The sequence below is a fragment of the Periophthalmus magnuspinnatus genome, chromosome 11, assembly GCF_009829125.3.
Source record: "Periophthalmus magnuspinnatus isolate fPerMag1 chromosome 11, fPerMag1.2.pri, whole genome shotgun sequence".
Taxonomy (NCBI): domain Eukaryota; kingdom Metazoa; phylum Chordata; class Actinopteri; order Gobiiformes; family Gobiidae; genus Periophthalmus; species Periophthalmus magnuspinnatus.
This window is the reverse complement of record NC_047136.2, coordinates 3,430,335-3,443,805: the sequence shown is the minus strand read 5'-3', so window position 1 is coordinate 3,443,805 and position 13,471 is coordinate 3,430,335. Positions and strand designations below refer to the sequence as shown.

Sequence of the window (13,471 nt, the reverse complement as noted above, 5' to 3'; positions counted from 1 at the left end):
ACCAGGACTAAACCGGGACTAAACCGGGACTGAACCAGGACTAAACCAGGACTAAACCAGGACTAAACCAAAACCAAACTGGGACTAAACCGGGACTGAACCAGGACTAAACAAGGACTAAACCAGGACTAAACCAGGACTACACAAGTACTAAACGGGGACTAAACATGGACTAAATATGGACTAAACCAGGACTAAACCAGGACAAAAAAAGGACTAAAGCAGGACTAAAGCAGGACTAAACCAGGATTAAACCGGGACTAAACCGGGACTAAACTGGGACTAAACTGGGATTAAACCGGGACTAAACCGGGACTAAACCGGGACTAAACCGGGACTAAACCGGGATTAAACCGGGACTAAACCGGGACTAAACAGGGACTAAACAGGGACTAAACCGGGATTAAACCGGGACTAAACCGGGACTAAACCAGGAGTAAACCAAGACTGAACCGGGACTGAACCGGGACTAAACCGGGACTGAACCGGGACTAAATCGGGACTGAATCGGGACTGAACCTGGACTAAACATGGACTAAACCAGGACTAAACCAGGACTAAACCAGGACTAAACCAGGACTAAACCAGGATTAAACCAGGATTAAACCAGGACTAAACCAGGACTAAACCAGGACTAAACCAGGACTAAACCAAGACTAAACCAGGATTAAACCAGGACTAAACCAGGACTAAACCAAGACTAAACCAGGATTAAACCAGGACTAAACCGGGACTAAACCTGGTAAATCATCGTTTGAGTCTTCTGCAGCTAAAGCCTGGAAAAAACTTCTTCCTGAAGATGTGACTCAGGCCTCGACTTTGACCACGTTTAAATCCAGACTCAAACTGTTCTGTTTATGTGAATGTGACTGAAAGGGGTTTATTCTGCACTTTTCTGTTTTAATGTTACTTTTATGATGCTTATTTATGTTTTGATTTGTTGTATTGTGATTTTAATGTCTTTCTTATGCTGTAAAACACTTTGAATTGTGCTGTACAAATAAACTCGCCTTGCCACATTTTAAATCACAATATTCATCTAAAACGACTTAATAAAAGAAACAAGTCCACTGATTTATGTGTTAGAAAACTGCGGTGTCCAACGGAGCTGACGTCGCCGTAAACATCGTCACAACAAACATGAATCACTCCAAATACAACTTCGAGAGCATAAATGAGAAGAAAACTGATACAACATGAAAAGTCCATTTTACAGAATAGGTCGTCTTTACGCTTCCACTCACCTCGATTCCTTCTTTGTTAAGTGCGTATTCATCAAAGTTCAGAATGGCGGTTTTGATGGTGCGAGGCGGAGGCAGAACTGTGAGCCCGATGTTGATGGCGTTACTTCTCTTTGAGTCCAGTACAATTATTTCTGTTCGTTTTCCATCTGCTGCAGTTTTCTGAAACACAAACACGCACAAAAAGTGTCGCTTTTTTGTCTTAAGCGAAGTAAGTAAAATATATTTGCAGTATTTACTTTTGTTACGGCCATTTCCTTAGACTTGGACTCAAACAGATGCTCCAGTTTCCCCGTGTCCACCTTTACGTCGTCCAGCTTGGACCAGAACGAGTCCCCCCTCCATTTGTGGCTGTAGTGAGACTCGTTTGGATGGACCTGAACAGCAGAGTAACAGAACATTATATACAACAGAGAGAGAGAGATTTTAAAATCAATTTGAAACTTAAGGCTGAAAGATGCTGCCAAATGAAATACATCTGCATGGTCACATTTTTATACAGCTCTTTGCCACCTACACGACTGCGTTTATCTGTGGGAGCTGGAATCAAACCGCTAATCTGTGGGTCAGTGGGCAAACACTCTACTAATTGAGCTACTGTTGGGTTTTTTTTAATCTTTTTATTCAAGTTTTTCAGCATAACAGTTGGTAAGAGCATTATATATTTCTCAACATCGCTTGACAGAAAAATTAAGATAATAAGTGATAAATAAAATCAATATATAAATGTAAAAAAATATGTATACATAAATAAATAAGACAACAGACAAATAATAATACAAAATACAATAAAAATAAAAATATAATAATAAAGTAAATAAATAAAAATAAATAATAATAATAATAATATACTTGCATATTCACATATTCACAGTTTGTCAAAGTTCTCCAGGTCGTACCCATTTTTTAAACCCGGATCTGTGTTTTAGATTCTATTTAGTCCTGATAGTGGCCAATGATTTTTGTAGTATATATGAATTATTTTTGTAGTATATATATGAATTATTTTTATAGAATATATGAATTATTTTTGTAGTATATATGAATTATTTTTGTAGTATATATATGAATTATTTTTGTAGTATATATAAATTATTTTTGTAGTACATATATTAATTATTTTTGTAGTATATATATATTAATTATTTTTGTAGTATATATTAATTATTTTTGTAGTATATATAAATTATTTTTATAGTATATATTAATTATTTTTGTAGTATATATATATTAATTATTTTTGTAGTATATATTAATTATTTTTGTAGTATATATTAATTATTTTTGTAGTATATATTAATTATTTTTGTAGTATATATTAATTATTTTTATAGTATATATTAATTATTTTTGTAGTATATATATATTAATTATTTTTGTAGTATATATTAATTCTTTTTATAGTATATATTAATTCTTTTTGTAGTATATATTAATTCTTTTTGTAGTATATATATTAATTCTTTTTGTAGTATATATTAATTCTTTTTATAGTATATATTAATTCTTTTTGTAGTATATATTAATTCTTTTTGTAGTATATATAATTCTTTTTGTAGTATATATTAATTATTTTTGTAGTATATATTAATTCTTTTTGTAGTATATATTAATTCTTTTTGTAGTATATATTAATTCTTTTTGTAGTATATATATTAATTCTTTTTGTAGTATATATTAATTCTTTTTATAGTATATATTAATTATTTTTGTAGTATATATTAATTCTTTTTGTAGTATATATTAATTCTTTTGTAGTATATATTAATTATTTTTCTAGTATATATTAATTATTTTTGTAGTATATATATTAATTCTTTTTGTAGTATATATTAATTCTTTTTATAGTATATATTAATTCTTTTGTAGTATATATTAATTATTTTTCTAGTATATATTAATTATTTTTGTAGTATATATTAATTCTTTTTGTAGAATATATTAATTCTTTTTGTAGTATATATTAATTCTTTTTGTAGTATATATTAATTCTTTTGTAGTATATATATTAATTCTTTTTGTAGTATATATTAATTCTTTTTGTAGTATATATTAATTCTTTTTGTAGTATATATTAATTCTTTTTGTAGTAAATATTAATTCTTTTTGTAGTATATATTAATTCTTTTGTAGTATATATTAATTCTTTTTGTAGTAAATATTAATTCTTTTTGTAGTATATATTAATTCTTTTGTAGTATATATTAATTCTTTTTGTAGTAAATATTAATTCTTTTTGTAGTATATATTAATTCTTTTGTAGTATATATTAATTCTTTTTGTAGTATATATTAATTCTTTTTGTAGTATATATTAATTCTTTTTGTAGCATATATTAATTCTTTTTGTAGTATATATTAATTATTTTTGTAGTAAATATTAATTCTTTTTGTAGTATATATTAATTCTTTTTGTAGTATATATTAATTCTTTTTGTAGTAAATATTAATTCTTTTTGTAATATATATTAATTATTTTTGTAGTATATATTGATTCTTTTTGTAGTATATATTAATTCTTTTTATAGTATATATTAATTCTTTTTGTAGTATATATTAATTCTTTTTATAGTATATATTAATTCTTTTTGTAGTATATATTAATTATTTTTATAATATATATTAATTATTTTTGTAGTATATATTGATTCTTTTTGTAGTATATATTAATTATTTTTGTAGTATATATTGATTCTTTTTGTAGTATATATTAATTATTTTTGTAGTATATATTAATTATTTTTGTAGTATATATGAACACAAACTAACCTCGCTCCAGAACAGCCTTATGGTTTTCTTCTTCTTGTTGAAAAGCGGTTGTTCTGTCGTTGGGGCTGCAGGGGGCGCTGGTGCACTGAACATGGGAGGAGGAGGAGGTCTCATGATGCCCAGCAGAGGAGGAGGTGGAGGACCACACCCCAGTATAGGCGGAGGTGGAGGAAAGCGTGGAATGAAAGGTGGAGGCGGGGGCGGAGGGGGCATGTCTCCACAGCCGCCCATCAAAGCAGCGTCCAGAACGTTCTTATCGTCGTCGTCCGTCAGGTCGGTGAAGCTGATGTCTCCGATGCGCAGCTCTCGGGGGCTGGCCAGCAGCTGGTCCCAGATTGTGTCTGATTCTTTTTTGGGTGGAGGAGGAGGTGGAGGAGGGGGCTCGTTTATTGTTTCTCGTAGCGCGTGAGGTGAACTCAAGTCCTTCACCAAGTCTCCAAATCGCTCTGCAAACGCCCGGATGCTGCCGCGCTCACACGGCTCGTGTCTGTTGTCACTGTCCTGAGTCTCTTGTCTGTGACTGTCCACCTCCTCGTGACTGTCCTTATCCTCCTTTTCTCCCTTTTCTCGTCCCAGCTCCTCTTCCTCCTCTTCATCACTGGGCTTCTTGTTATGAGAGTAAAGCATATCGAGCATGAAGAGTTTACTGTCGAGAAGTTTGGTGCAGGGCTCCTTCACCTCTGGCTCCTTAAAGCCTAAAAGAGAAAACACTGTGAATATACAGAATGGCAAAGGAGCATAAAAACTAAATTTTATTATATTTTATTTTGTAATTTTGTAATTTAATTTTTTATATTATTATTATTATTAATTTAATTTAATTGTTTTATTTTATCTTTTAAATGTTAAAATCGTATAAAAATGTATTAAATTCTATAGCATGGCAAAGGAGCATGAAAAACATTATCATTTTATTTTATTTTATTTTGTAATAATTTGTCATTTTATTTGTTATTTTTATTTAATGTTGTTGTAATGTTTAATGTTTATTTTTTTATATTGAATTTATTTTCAATTGTATTATTATTATTATTATTATTATTATTAATTTAATCGTTTTATATTATCTTAAAAAATGTATACAATTTTATTGTATTATTAGTTTTAATTTTATTATTTTATTTTATTATTATTTATTTATTTTTTATTTTTTTTATTTCTATTATTATTAAGTAAACCATTATGTTCATTGTGCAGTCAGGTCTACCCTTTTGGTCTGCCTATGACAAAACAAAAGGGGAATAACATCTACAGTATTTGCCAATGATGCTAAAAATATAAGCTGGACATCACTAAAATACTTGATCAGAAAAAAAACAAAAAACATGATAAGTTTAGTTTTATAGTTTTAAACACCAACCGTCGTCATTACTGGCTCGCTCCTCTCGCTCCAAAGTGCTGCTGGCTGAGGAAATGCTGGACGCGGAGCAGTTGTCTTTCTCATTCACTTCTTCATTCTGTCGTTCTTTGTCGCTGAGGATCCCGGTGTCCTCCCCCGGCTCCTGCGGCTCCGGCTCACACTCCTCCGTCACTTCTGCTTCTACGACTTCTTCTTCTTCCTTCTCTTCTTCCGCTGCCTCTTCCCGCTCTTCCTCGTCTTGTTCTGGTTCTGGCTGCACCTCGATCTGCTCCTTTTCCTCCTCCTCCACTTCCTGCGCCTCCTCTGCCTCTTCTTCTTCCTCTCCTTTCTGCTCCTCCTCTTCTTCGGCGGGGACCTCGGCTTCTCTTTCTTCTGCTTCTTCTACGCTGGCGCTGGAGTCGTCGGCTTCACCTTCAACACAAATAGGATTTAGAAAACAAAACAAAACAACTATAGGTGCGATAACATGACGTAAAACTAAACTGGGGGTGCTCTATATGTGTGTGTTTGGGCGAATATTCAGCGGGTACCATGGTGACGCGACGCAGACATGAGTAAATGCTGTCGAAAAAGGTTTTAAAACAGTCTGAGAGCTTAAGGAAAAACACAAAATGGATTTAAACAGCACATTTTCAGGAGTTTGTGAGCGTTCGTTGTCGTGTTTCCGGTCAAACTGTGTTAAATTAAAGTTCAGATTAAAGTCTAAAAGAGCTTCAGACAGAGCAGTGTCTCCAGTTAGCATCACGTCCCCGGGGAAGGTTGGCGACACCAGCTGGAAAATCTGCAAACTCCACACAAAAAGACCCTGTGTGACCCGCGTGAGAGTCAAACCGGGCTCACCACAGCGCCCCCCGCAGACGCAGACGGTTATGTCGCTCGGGCTTCAAACAGTTTTTGCTTTAAACGCGTCTTATCACCGCCGCACGATGAAAAAAAAAATTTAAAAACACATCTTTAAAATCAACAATGCTACAGATATAGAGGTGGGCTGTCACTGGCAGGAAATGAACAGGAAGTGGAGCATTAAGTTCCTGTTTATGTGAAAACACGCAGAGGTACAGGGGCACACACAGGTGAGTGCAGTGTGTGTGTGGTGACGGAGGCGGGGTTCGAATAACACGGCGGCCTCTGCACACTGGCCTGTTTGAGCCTCAGAACGTCGGCTCAGGGCTCCGCGTGCGCCCGGCTCCAACACAAGGCTGTTTACTTTACGCGAGAAGCTGTTTGGCGTCGCCTCTTAAAAGCTCTTTCAAACACACTTGACCCTTTCACCCACGTCTCTGATTGGACGAGAGGTCTGCGGACGGTCCCTCCCTTTTATAGTTTTCAGTATCTCACAGCAACAAGTTTGAACTGAACTGAATTTATGTAACCGGTTCATATATATCTGTATAATTACACAAAACGATGCTTTTGTTTATTAGTTTAGCTCATTCCTCGCGTTTGATTTAATGTGCAGTGTTGGTCCTCCAGCCTCTTCTTCTGCGTTTTTGTTTCTTCTTCGTGTGACCTTTGCCCCTCGTATAAATTCAGGGTTCGACCTCTGCCTCTTCCTTTTGCAAATCCAGTTTTGGAGGTCAGAGGTCAGTCATCTATTGTAATCCCAATATTAAAGTGTCCTTCTGTTATTATTTTTGCTTTTATTTACATCTGTAATTACATTTTACTTGTGTTTAAGTTGATATTGAGCTCATGCAGTTTGTTGCTCTGTTGTTTTCATTTATTACTAACTCTGTCCATTGTCTTCTCTCCTATAGATAAATAGCGGCACATGTTGACACCGTTTTGTATTTTTGTGAAGCAGCAGATTAAACGGAGAGCGCATCCACGAGTTTCCCGTGTCCCATGGCTCCTGAACGCATCACAAACTGCACAAAACAACACAACGCAGAAGTCCATCGCTCACACTTGAAGAAAGAGTAAAAGAGCAAATCAAATCCGTAACTGGACAAAAAGTTGTAGGAGTGAAGATGTTTGGCTGGTTCTTCAGTTCTGCTTTATATCTGTATGAAGAGAAGAGCTAACGACACTGAAGCTAACACACCTATTGCTTCGTGGTTTCTGTTCGTTAGCTCCGTCTAATGAGCTCCTGTAACTTTTTGTCCAGTTGACAGATTACATATTTTTTTTTTACTATTTAATAATATACTGAAACTACTTCTGGGACTAGTCTGGGAGTCCCTGCTTAGACACAGCCTCGGATAAGAGGAAGAAAATGGATGAGTAGATTTAATTCTGAAACTACTTGACACTAACGTAATAATTCAAACGCAAAAATAATCCCACTTAATCCATTTTTAAATAGACAGAAACATTAAAAACCATGAGCTGCTTCAGGTAAGTGACAGAACAGACCAATATTTAGCCGTGGAAGTTGTGCAGGGCCTTTTTTTTTAATACAATAACAGTTTAATGTCAAGAATCAAAATCCACAAATTGAAATTGAAATGAAAACCCACCTCTTTTCCCATGGCATTTAATGGTCTTATATTACGCTAAACTGACTCTTGTGAAGTTTAAAGAATATTCTAATGCTGTTACATCATCAAAAACAGACCTGGAGTTGTGTTTTGTTTCATTCACACATGTTTGAGTTACACTTTATAATCAGTCTGTAACATCTCAAAAGCTCAAAATGCTCTGCTCCACCTTGTGATGTCATAAAGTGGTAGTTTTCAAGTTAACAGCTCCTTTTACCTTTAGTTCAGTAGTAGATCGGAAATCCCAGAGGTGAAATGATCCAAATGATTCTAAAAATGAAGGTGTGTGGAGTTTAAAAACACAGTGGAGCACTTCCTGTATCACCACATGATGACATCACAAGGTGGAACAGAGTGTTTTCAGTCTGAGAGAAGAACTCAGCCTAAATCTGCAGGTTTGTTTGTGTGTTAAACATGTGTGAATGAAACAAAAAAACAAAACAAAAACACAACTCCAGGTCTGTTTGTGATGAGGAAACATTAGAACAGATGCTAAAACTTTAAAACGTAGCTTGATTTACTTATTCATTCCGTCCTGATTTGAATGATTTTGCGAGGACTTTTTTCCATTTAAAACCTTCAATATTTAGATTTAAACTGCTTATTTGCTATGACAACATGGATTGAAACCCGTGCTATTATCCAACAACAAGACGATTACGAGAAAAGAGACGTTTTGATGCTAGTATTGGTGTAAGTGTCCTACCAGTGTCTTCAGCCGGCCTGTAGGGGGCAGGAGCTTCTGTTTCGATATCCGCGTCGTCCTGGGAGGTGAAGGAGGACGGGGTGCTGCTGCGCGACGATGCGGGCCACGCCTCCGAAGGTTCAAAGGTCAGGTCAAAGTTGGGGCGAGTTCTCGACGGCTTGACGTGCTCCCTCTCAAACTCCTCAGCCGCAAGTCGCTCCACGTTTTTGTACCTTGAACGACAGAAGAAATTGGTCTTGTAGATAAAAAAATTCAAAACGGATATTTTGTTTTTGGGACGTAGTAAAAAAAACAAAACATAATAATACTTCAGTTGAGAAAGGAAAAAAGCTACAGGAGCCGCTCAAAAGATCTCAAACCAGTTTAAGATGCTTCCATATCAGTTCTCCGCACTTGTTTCTTCTACCCTCGTCTGCCTCTGGGTTCTCTGCCTTGTCTGCCCCTAGGTTCTGCCACTGGGTTCTGCCACTGGGTTTTCTGCCTCGTCTGGCTCTAGGTTCTAGGTTCTCTGCTTTGTCTTCTTCTGGGTTCTCTGCTTCGTCTGCCTCTGGGTTCCTGGTTCTCTGCTTTGTTTTCCTCTGGGTTCTCTGCCTCTGGCTTCTGTGTCTCTAGGTTCTCTCTCTCGTCTGCCTCTAGGTTCTAGGTTCTCTCTCTCGTCTGCCTCTGGGTTCTGGGTTCTCTGCTTCTGGGTTCTCTGTCTCGTCTCCCTCTGGGTTCTCACCTCATCTTCCTCTGGGTTCTAGGTTCTCTGCCTCTGGGTTCTGGGTTCTCTGCCTCTGGGTTCTGTGCCCCTGGGTTCTCTGCCTCTTGGTTCTCACCTCCTGTGTCTCTGGGTTCTCACCTCGTCTTCGTCTGGGTTCTAGGTTCTGTGCCTCTGGGTTCTGTGCCTCAGGGTTCTCTGTCTCTGGGTTCTCACCTCCTGTGTCTCTGGGTTCTCACCTCATCTTCCTCTGGGTTCTAGGTTCTCTGCCTCTGGGTTCTCTGTCTCTGGGTTCTCACCTCGTCTTCCTCTGGGTTCTCCCTGGTCTGCCTCTGCCTCTCTGGGTTCACCTAATGCATTTAAACTCCATGCACTGATCTTTACCTGGACTGTACGCTGTGAGTGGAGCCTGTATTTTCTTAAGCCCCTCCTCTTTTCATCCAAACATAAATGTGAGGATCTTCTGTTTCAGGCTCATTAGAGCTGAGCCACTTCACAGACCTGAGAAACTGGACACTCTGCTCCTGTGACTTTGGTTTGGACATATTGTATTGGGTTTAGAGCCATTTTACATAAGTCAAGCAAATTTGCCCAATAAAAACACTATTAAAATATTGGCACTTTGCTGCTGATGTTATCCACATTCACTGGGGGTGCGACGCTAACTGTAGGCACTGCTCTGTCTGAGGCTCTGTGACTCAAATTAGACTTTAATCTGAGCTTTCTTTTAACACAATCTGATCAGAAAGAGGCGACTGAGCTGGAACTACAACATTTGAGGTGATTTGTGCTGTTAAATAAGTCTCTCACACTTAACATTACAGTCACTCGCTAGCTTGCATTAGCATTAGCACCAGCCAACAGTTTTTTCGGTTAGTCTAAACAGGACCATGAACACTCGGACTGATCACAGGCTCCTGAAAATGTGCTGTTTAAATTCATTTTGTGTTTTTTCTTGAGTCTGCATCGTGTCACCATGGTAACTGCTGAACATTCCACCATACACAAACATATAGAACTCCCATTGCACGTTTCAATAGATGTGCACATAACTGACATCTGACGTCTACGTTTTTGAGAGTAGCATTTCTCTGACCTCCTTGGCTCATACCTAAAAGAAAATAAATTAATAATTTCTTTGGGGTAATTTTAACAAACACCCAGTCAGTCACATTAGCCTGTTATGTTTAAAGGTGCATTATGTAACTTTCCTCATACCTGGAATGCCAGAATGGAGTTTAATATGTCTGTCTGTAGGGAGACCAGTAGATGACGCCACCGTGCAATGTGACGGATCAGATCTGTGGTGACTCAACACTGCTTACAGTAAGAATGCGTATTTTTACTGCGGGACATTCCAAGAAAAGACACAACATCTCCGTGGAGACAAGCAAATTGGTGATGATGTCATTGAACCTGATCATTTTTATTAGCGACTAGACCCAAAAACTCACTGTATAACAACACAAATCTGTATTTTAGCAATGTTCGGTTGAGGTGGAGTTCAAAAACACCATGGAGCACTGCTTGTGTTACCACATGATGACATCACAAGGTGGAACAGAGTGTTTTCGAGAAGAACTCAGCCTAAATGTGCAGGGTTTTGTGTGTTAAACATGTGTGAATGAAATAATGGCAGTATTTTCCCATGCTAAACTGTGCTGGTTGGAGCTATTTGCACATGAATTGAGCGTAAAAACCTTGACAAATTCTGATTTCAAGCCCGAACATAAACAGGGCTTTGTCAGGTCCGTGGAGAGGCGAGCTCCGATGAAGAGAACAACTACAGAGAGTTCAGTGTCGGCTCAGTCTGGCAGCGGCCGGACCCTTTTTAACCTGAAAACAATTAGCCCATTACGCTGGTTCCTAAAGCTGGCAGTGAATCGCTCCCTGTGGGTATAATGCATGTGCTGTTTGGGTTTTGTACACACACTCTCACACACACCCCCCCCCACTCACACACACACACACACACACACACACACACTCACCTCTCCTCTCGTGCCAGCCGAGCTTCTTCCATTTTATCCACATAATCGCGGCTGCACAAGACACACAAAAACAGAAAGATTTTTAAAACAATAATCGGAGCGTGAGATAAACAAAGTGTGTGTTTTAGTCCCGAGTTGTGTAACACTCTCACACAGAGGCGCATACTTGTGTGTTGGGCTTTGTGAAATTTACTACACCGCAGAGCTATTTATACAAGTCACCTGTGCTTGTTCCTCTCCTCTCGCTCGATCCTCTGCAAACGCTCCTCTCGCTCCACGCGCCTCCTCTCTCGCTCCGCCGCCAAAGACTCCTGATGCTGACGGTACGAAGACGAGAGGAGGCCTCCCAACGCCGGCCTTGACCAAACACAAACAAACAAACAAACAAACAATGTCTCGAATTACACAAAACAAGTTTTATTCACTTTTTTGGTAGTAAACGGTCACATTTTTATATTTTATTTCGCAGTAGAAGAAGAAGGAGGAGAAGGAAGAGGAGGAGGAGAAGAAGAAGAAGCAGAGGGAGAAGAAGAAGCAGAAGAAGAGGAAGAAGAAAAAGAAGGAGCAGAAGAAGAAAGAAAACAAGAGCCAGAGGAGGAAGAAGTAAGAGAAGAAGAGGAAGAAGCAGGGGCAGAAGCAGCAGAAGAAGAAAAGAAGAAGAAGAAGAGACAGAAGAAGAGGAAGAAGGAGAAGAAGCAGCAGCAGAAGAAGAGAAGAAGCAGATGAAGCAGAAAAAGCAGAAGCATAACTCAAGATCTGAACATTAATAACAGACAAATCAGGCGCCTTTTGTCCCCCGAGGTCGCTCCCTCTAGCGTTAGCAACAGGTTTGGCTCCTGATTGGCTCTTTGGTTGCTATGATACTCGCGGTTGAAATTCCAAATATGGAACTCAGCTCCAAATTAGACACTATAACTGCTCTGGCCTCGACGAGCTTCATTTGACTGGAGCTGAACGCTGTGGATGACGACACACTTACTTAGTCCACTCCTGTACACAGTCTATAATCTTGCCCAAGGACACAACAACAGAATTCATCTGCAGGAGCTGGAATCGCACCGGCAACCTGCAGATCAGTGGGTGAACACTCTACCAACTGAGCTATAGTCATCCCTCACTATATCGTGGTTCACTTTTTGTGGTCTCGCTGTTTCGCAGATTTTTTTATTGCAATTTCACGTGCTTTTTTACAGTGTATGAACGTGCATTGTGTTGTGCGTCCTGATTGGCTGTTGGACTGTAGACCATTGTCCATCAGTCTCCTCCGTGCCGTGTCTCCTGTCCAGTACAGAATGCGTTCAGACAAATTTACATAAACGTTGGATCTCAGTGTGACTCTGAAGTGCTGTACGTTTGCAATTTGTTTTCTCACCGACAAAACCCACAATGTCGATGAAACGTTCTGCACCGACAAAGACGCCGACGAAGGTTTGAACTTTGAGAGAGTTTAAACGAGAGAGAAATGTGAGAAAATGTTAACGCCTGTGTGAGAAAAGTGTATAAAGTGTGTGGTGAGGGGTTTTACAGACAAAAACAGAGAGAATAATTGTAAAAAATAAAGCTGATACTTCACGGGTTATTTTTAGAACGTGACCCCCGCGATAAACCAGGGACCACCGCACTGTCCCCTCTGTTTTGTTACGTCAAAATCCAGCTTTTGCTATTACCCAAACTTTATAAACCAGCAGTTTTAAATTCGTTCGTGACATTTTAAATACTCTGTGGAAAATCGCTTGTAGGCAATGGCAAACGCAGTGACTCTTTGAAATCCGCCAGATCTGTTGTGTTTCCGTCTCAGTCGTGCTGCGTCAGGCCGACTGAGAAGGTGTTTGACAGATTTCTTGTGCTTTTTTTTCCCTCGTAAGTCCTAATTTTGACCCCATGAAACAGAAGCAGTCGAATATTAAAGGGCCCGTGTTACGCTGTTTTCCGATCTGTTCTAATGTCGTTTCCCCATCACGCGCAGACTCGGAGTTGTGTTTTGTTTCATTCACACATCTTTAATACACTTCTCTCAAACGGAAAACACTCTGTTCCACCTTGTGATGTCATCATGTGGTAATACAGTAAGTGCTCCACTGTGTTTTTAAACTCCATACACTTTCACTAGAATCATTTGGATAATTTCAACACTGGAATTGCCCATTTCTACTGAACTAAAGGGAAAAAGGAGCTGTGGAAGCCAAGTTTAATTCATATATTATAATGCAGGGGCGTCCAAACTA

The 13,471-nt window shown here is 38.4% G+C and overlaps 1 protein-coding gene across 4 annotated transcripts in view; it reads right to left on the bottom strand.

The window, feature by feature from the left end:
- Nucleotides 1-13,471, bottom strand: part of fhod3a (formin homology 2 domain containing 3a) — an 87,640-nt gene that overhangs the window by 15,432 nt on the left and 58,737 nt on the right. For all 4 annotated transcript variants that reach the window (XM_055225370.1, XM_055225368.1, XM_055225369.1 and 1 more), the window contains 7 exons: nt 11,469-11,603; nt 11,247-11,297; nt 8,556-8,767; nt 5,370-5,780; nt 4,010-4,704; nt 1,481-1,618; nt 1,245-1,403 (listed from right to left, as the gene is read on the bottom strand). In XM_055225370.1, coding sequence (XP_055081345.1) covers nt 1,245-1,403; nt 1,481-1,618; nt 4,010-4,704; nt 5,370-5,780; nt 8,556-8,767; nt 11,247-11,297; nt 11,469-11,603 — 1,801 coding nt within the window. The remainder of the gene's footprint in view (nt 1-1,244; nt 1,404-1,480; nt 1,619-4,009; nt 4,705-5,369; nt 5,781-8,555; nt 8,768-11,246; nt 11,298-11,468; nt 11,604-13,471) is intronic.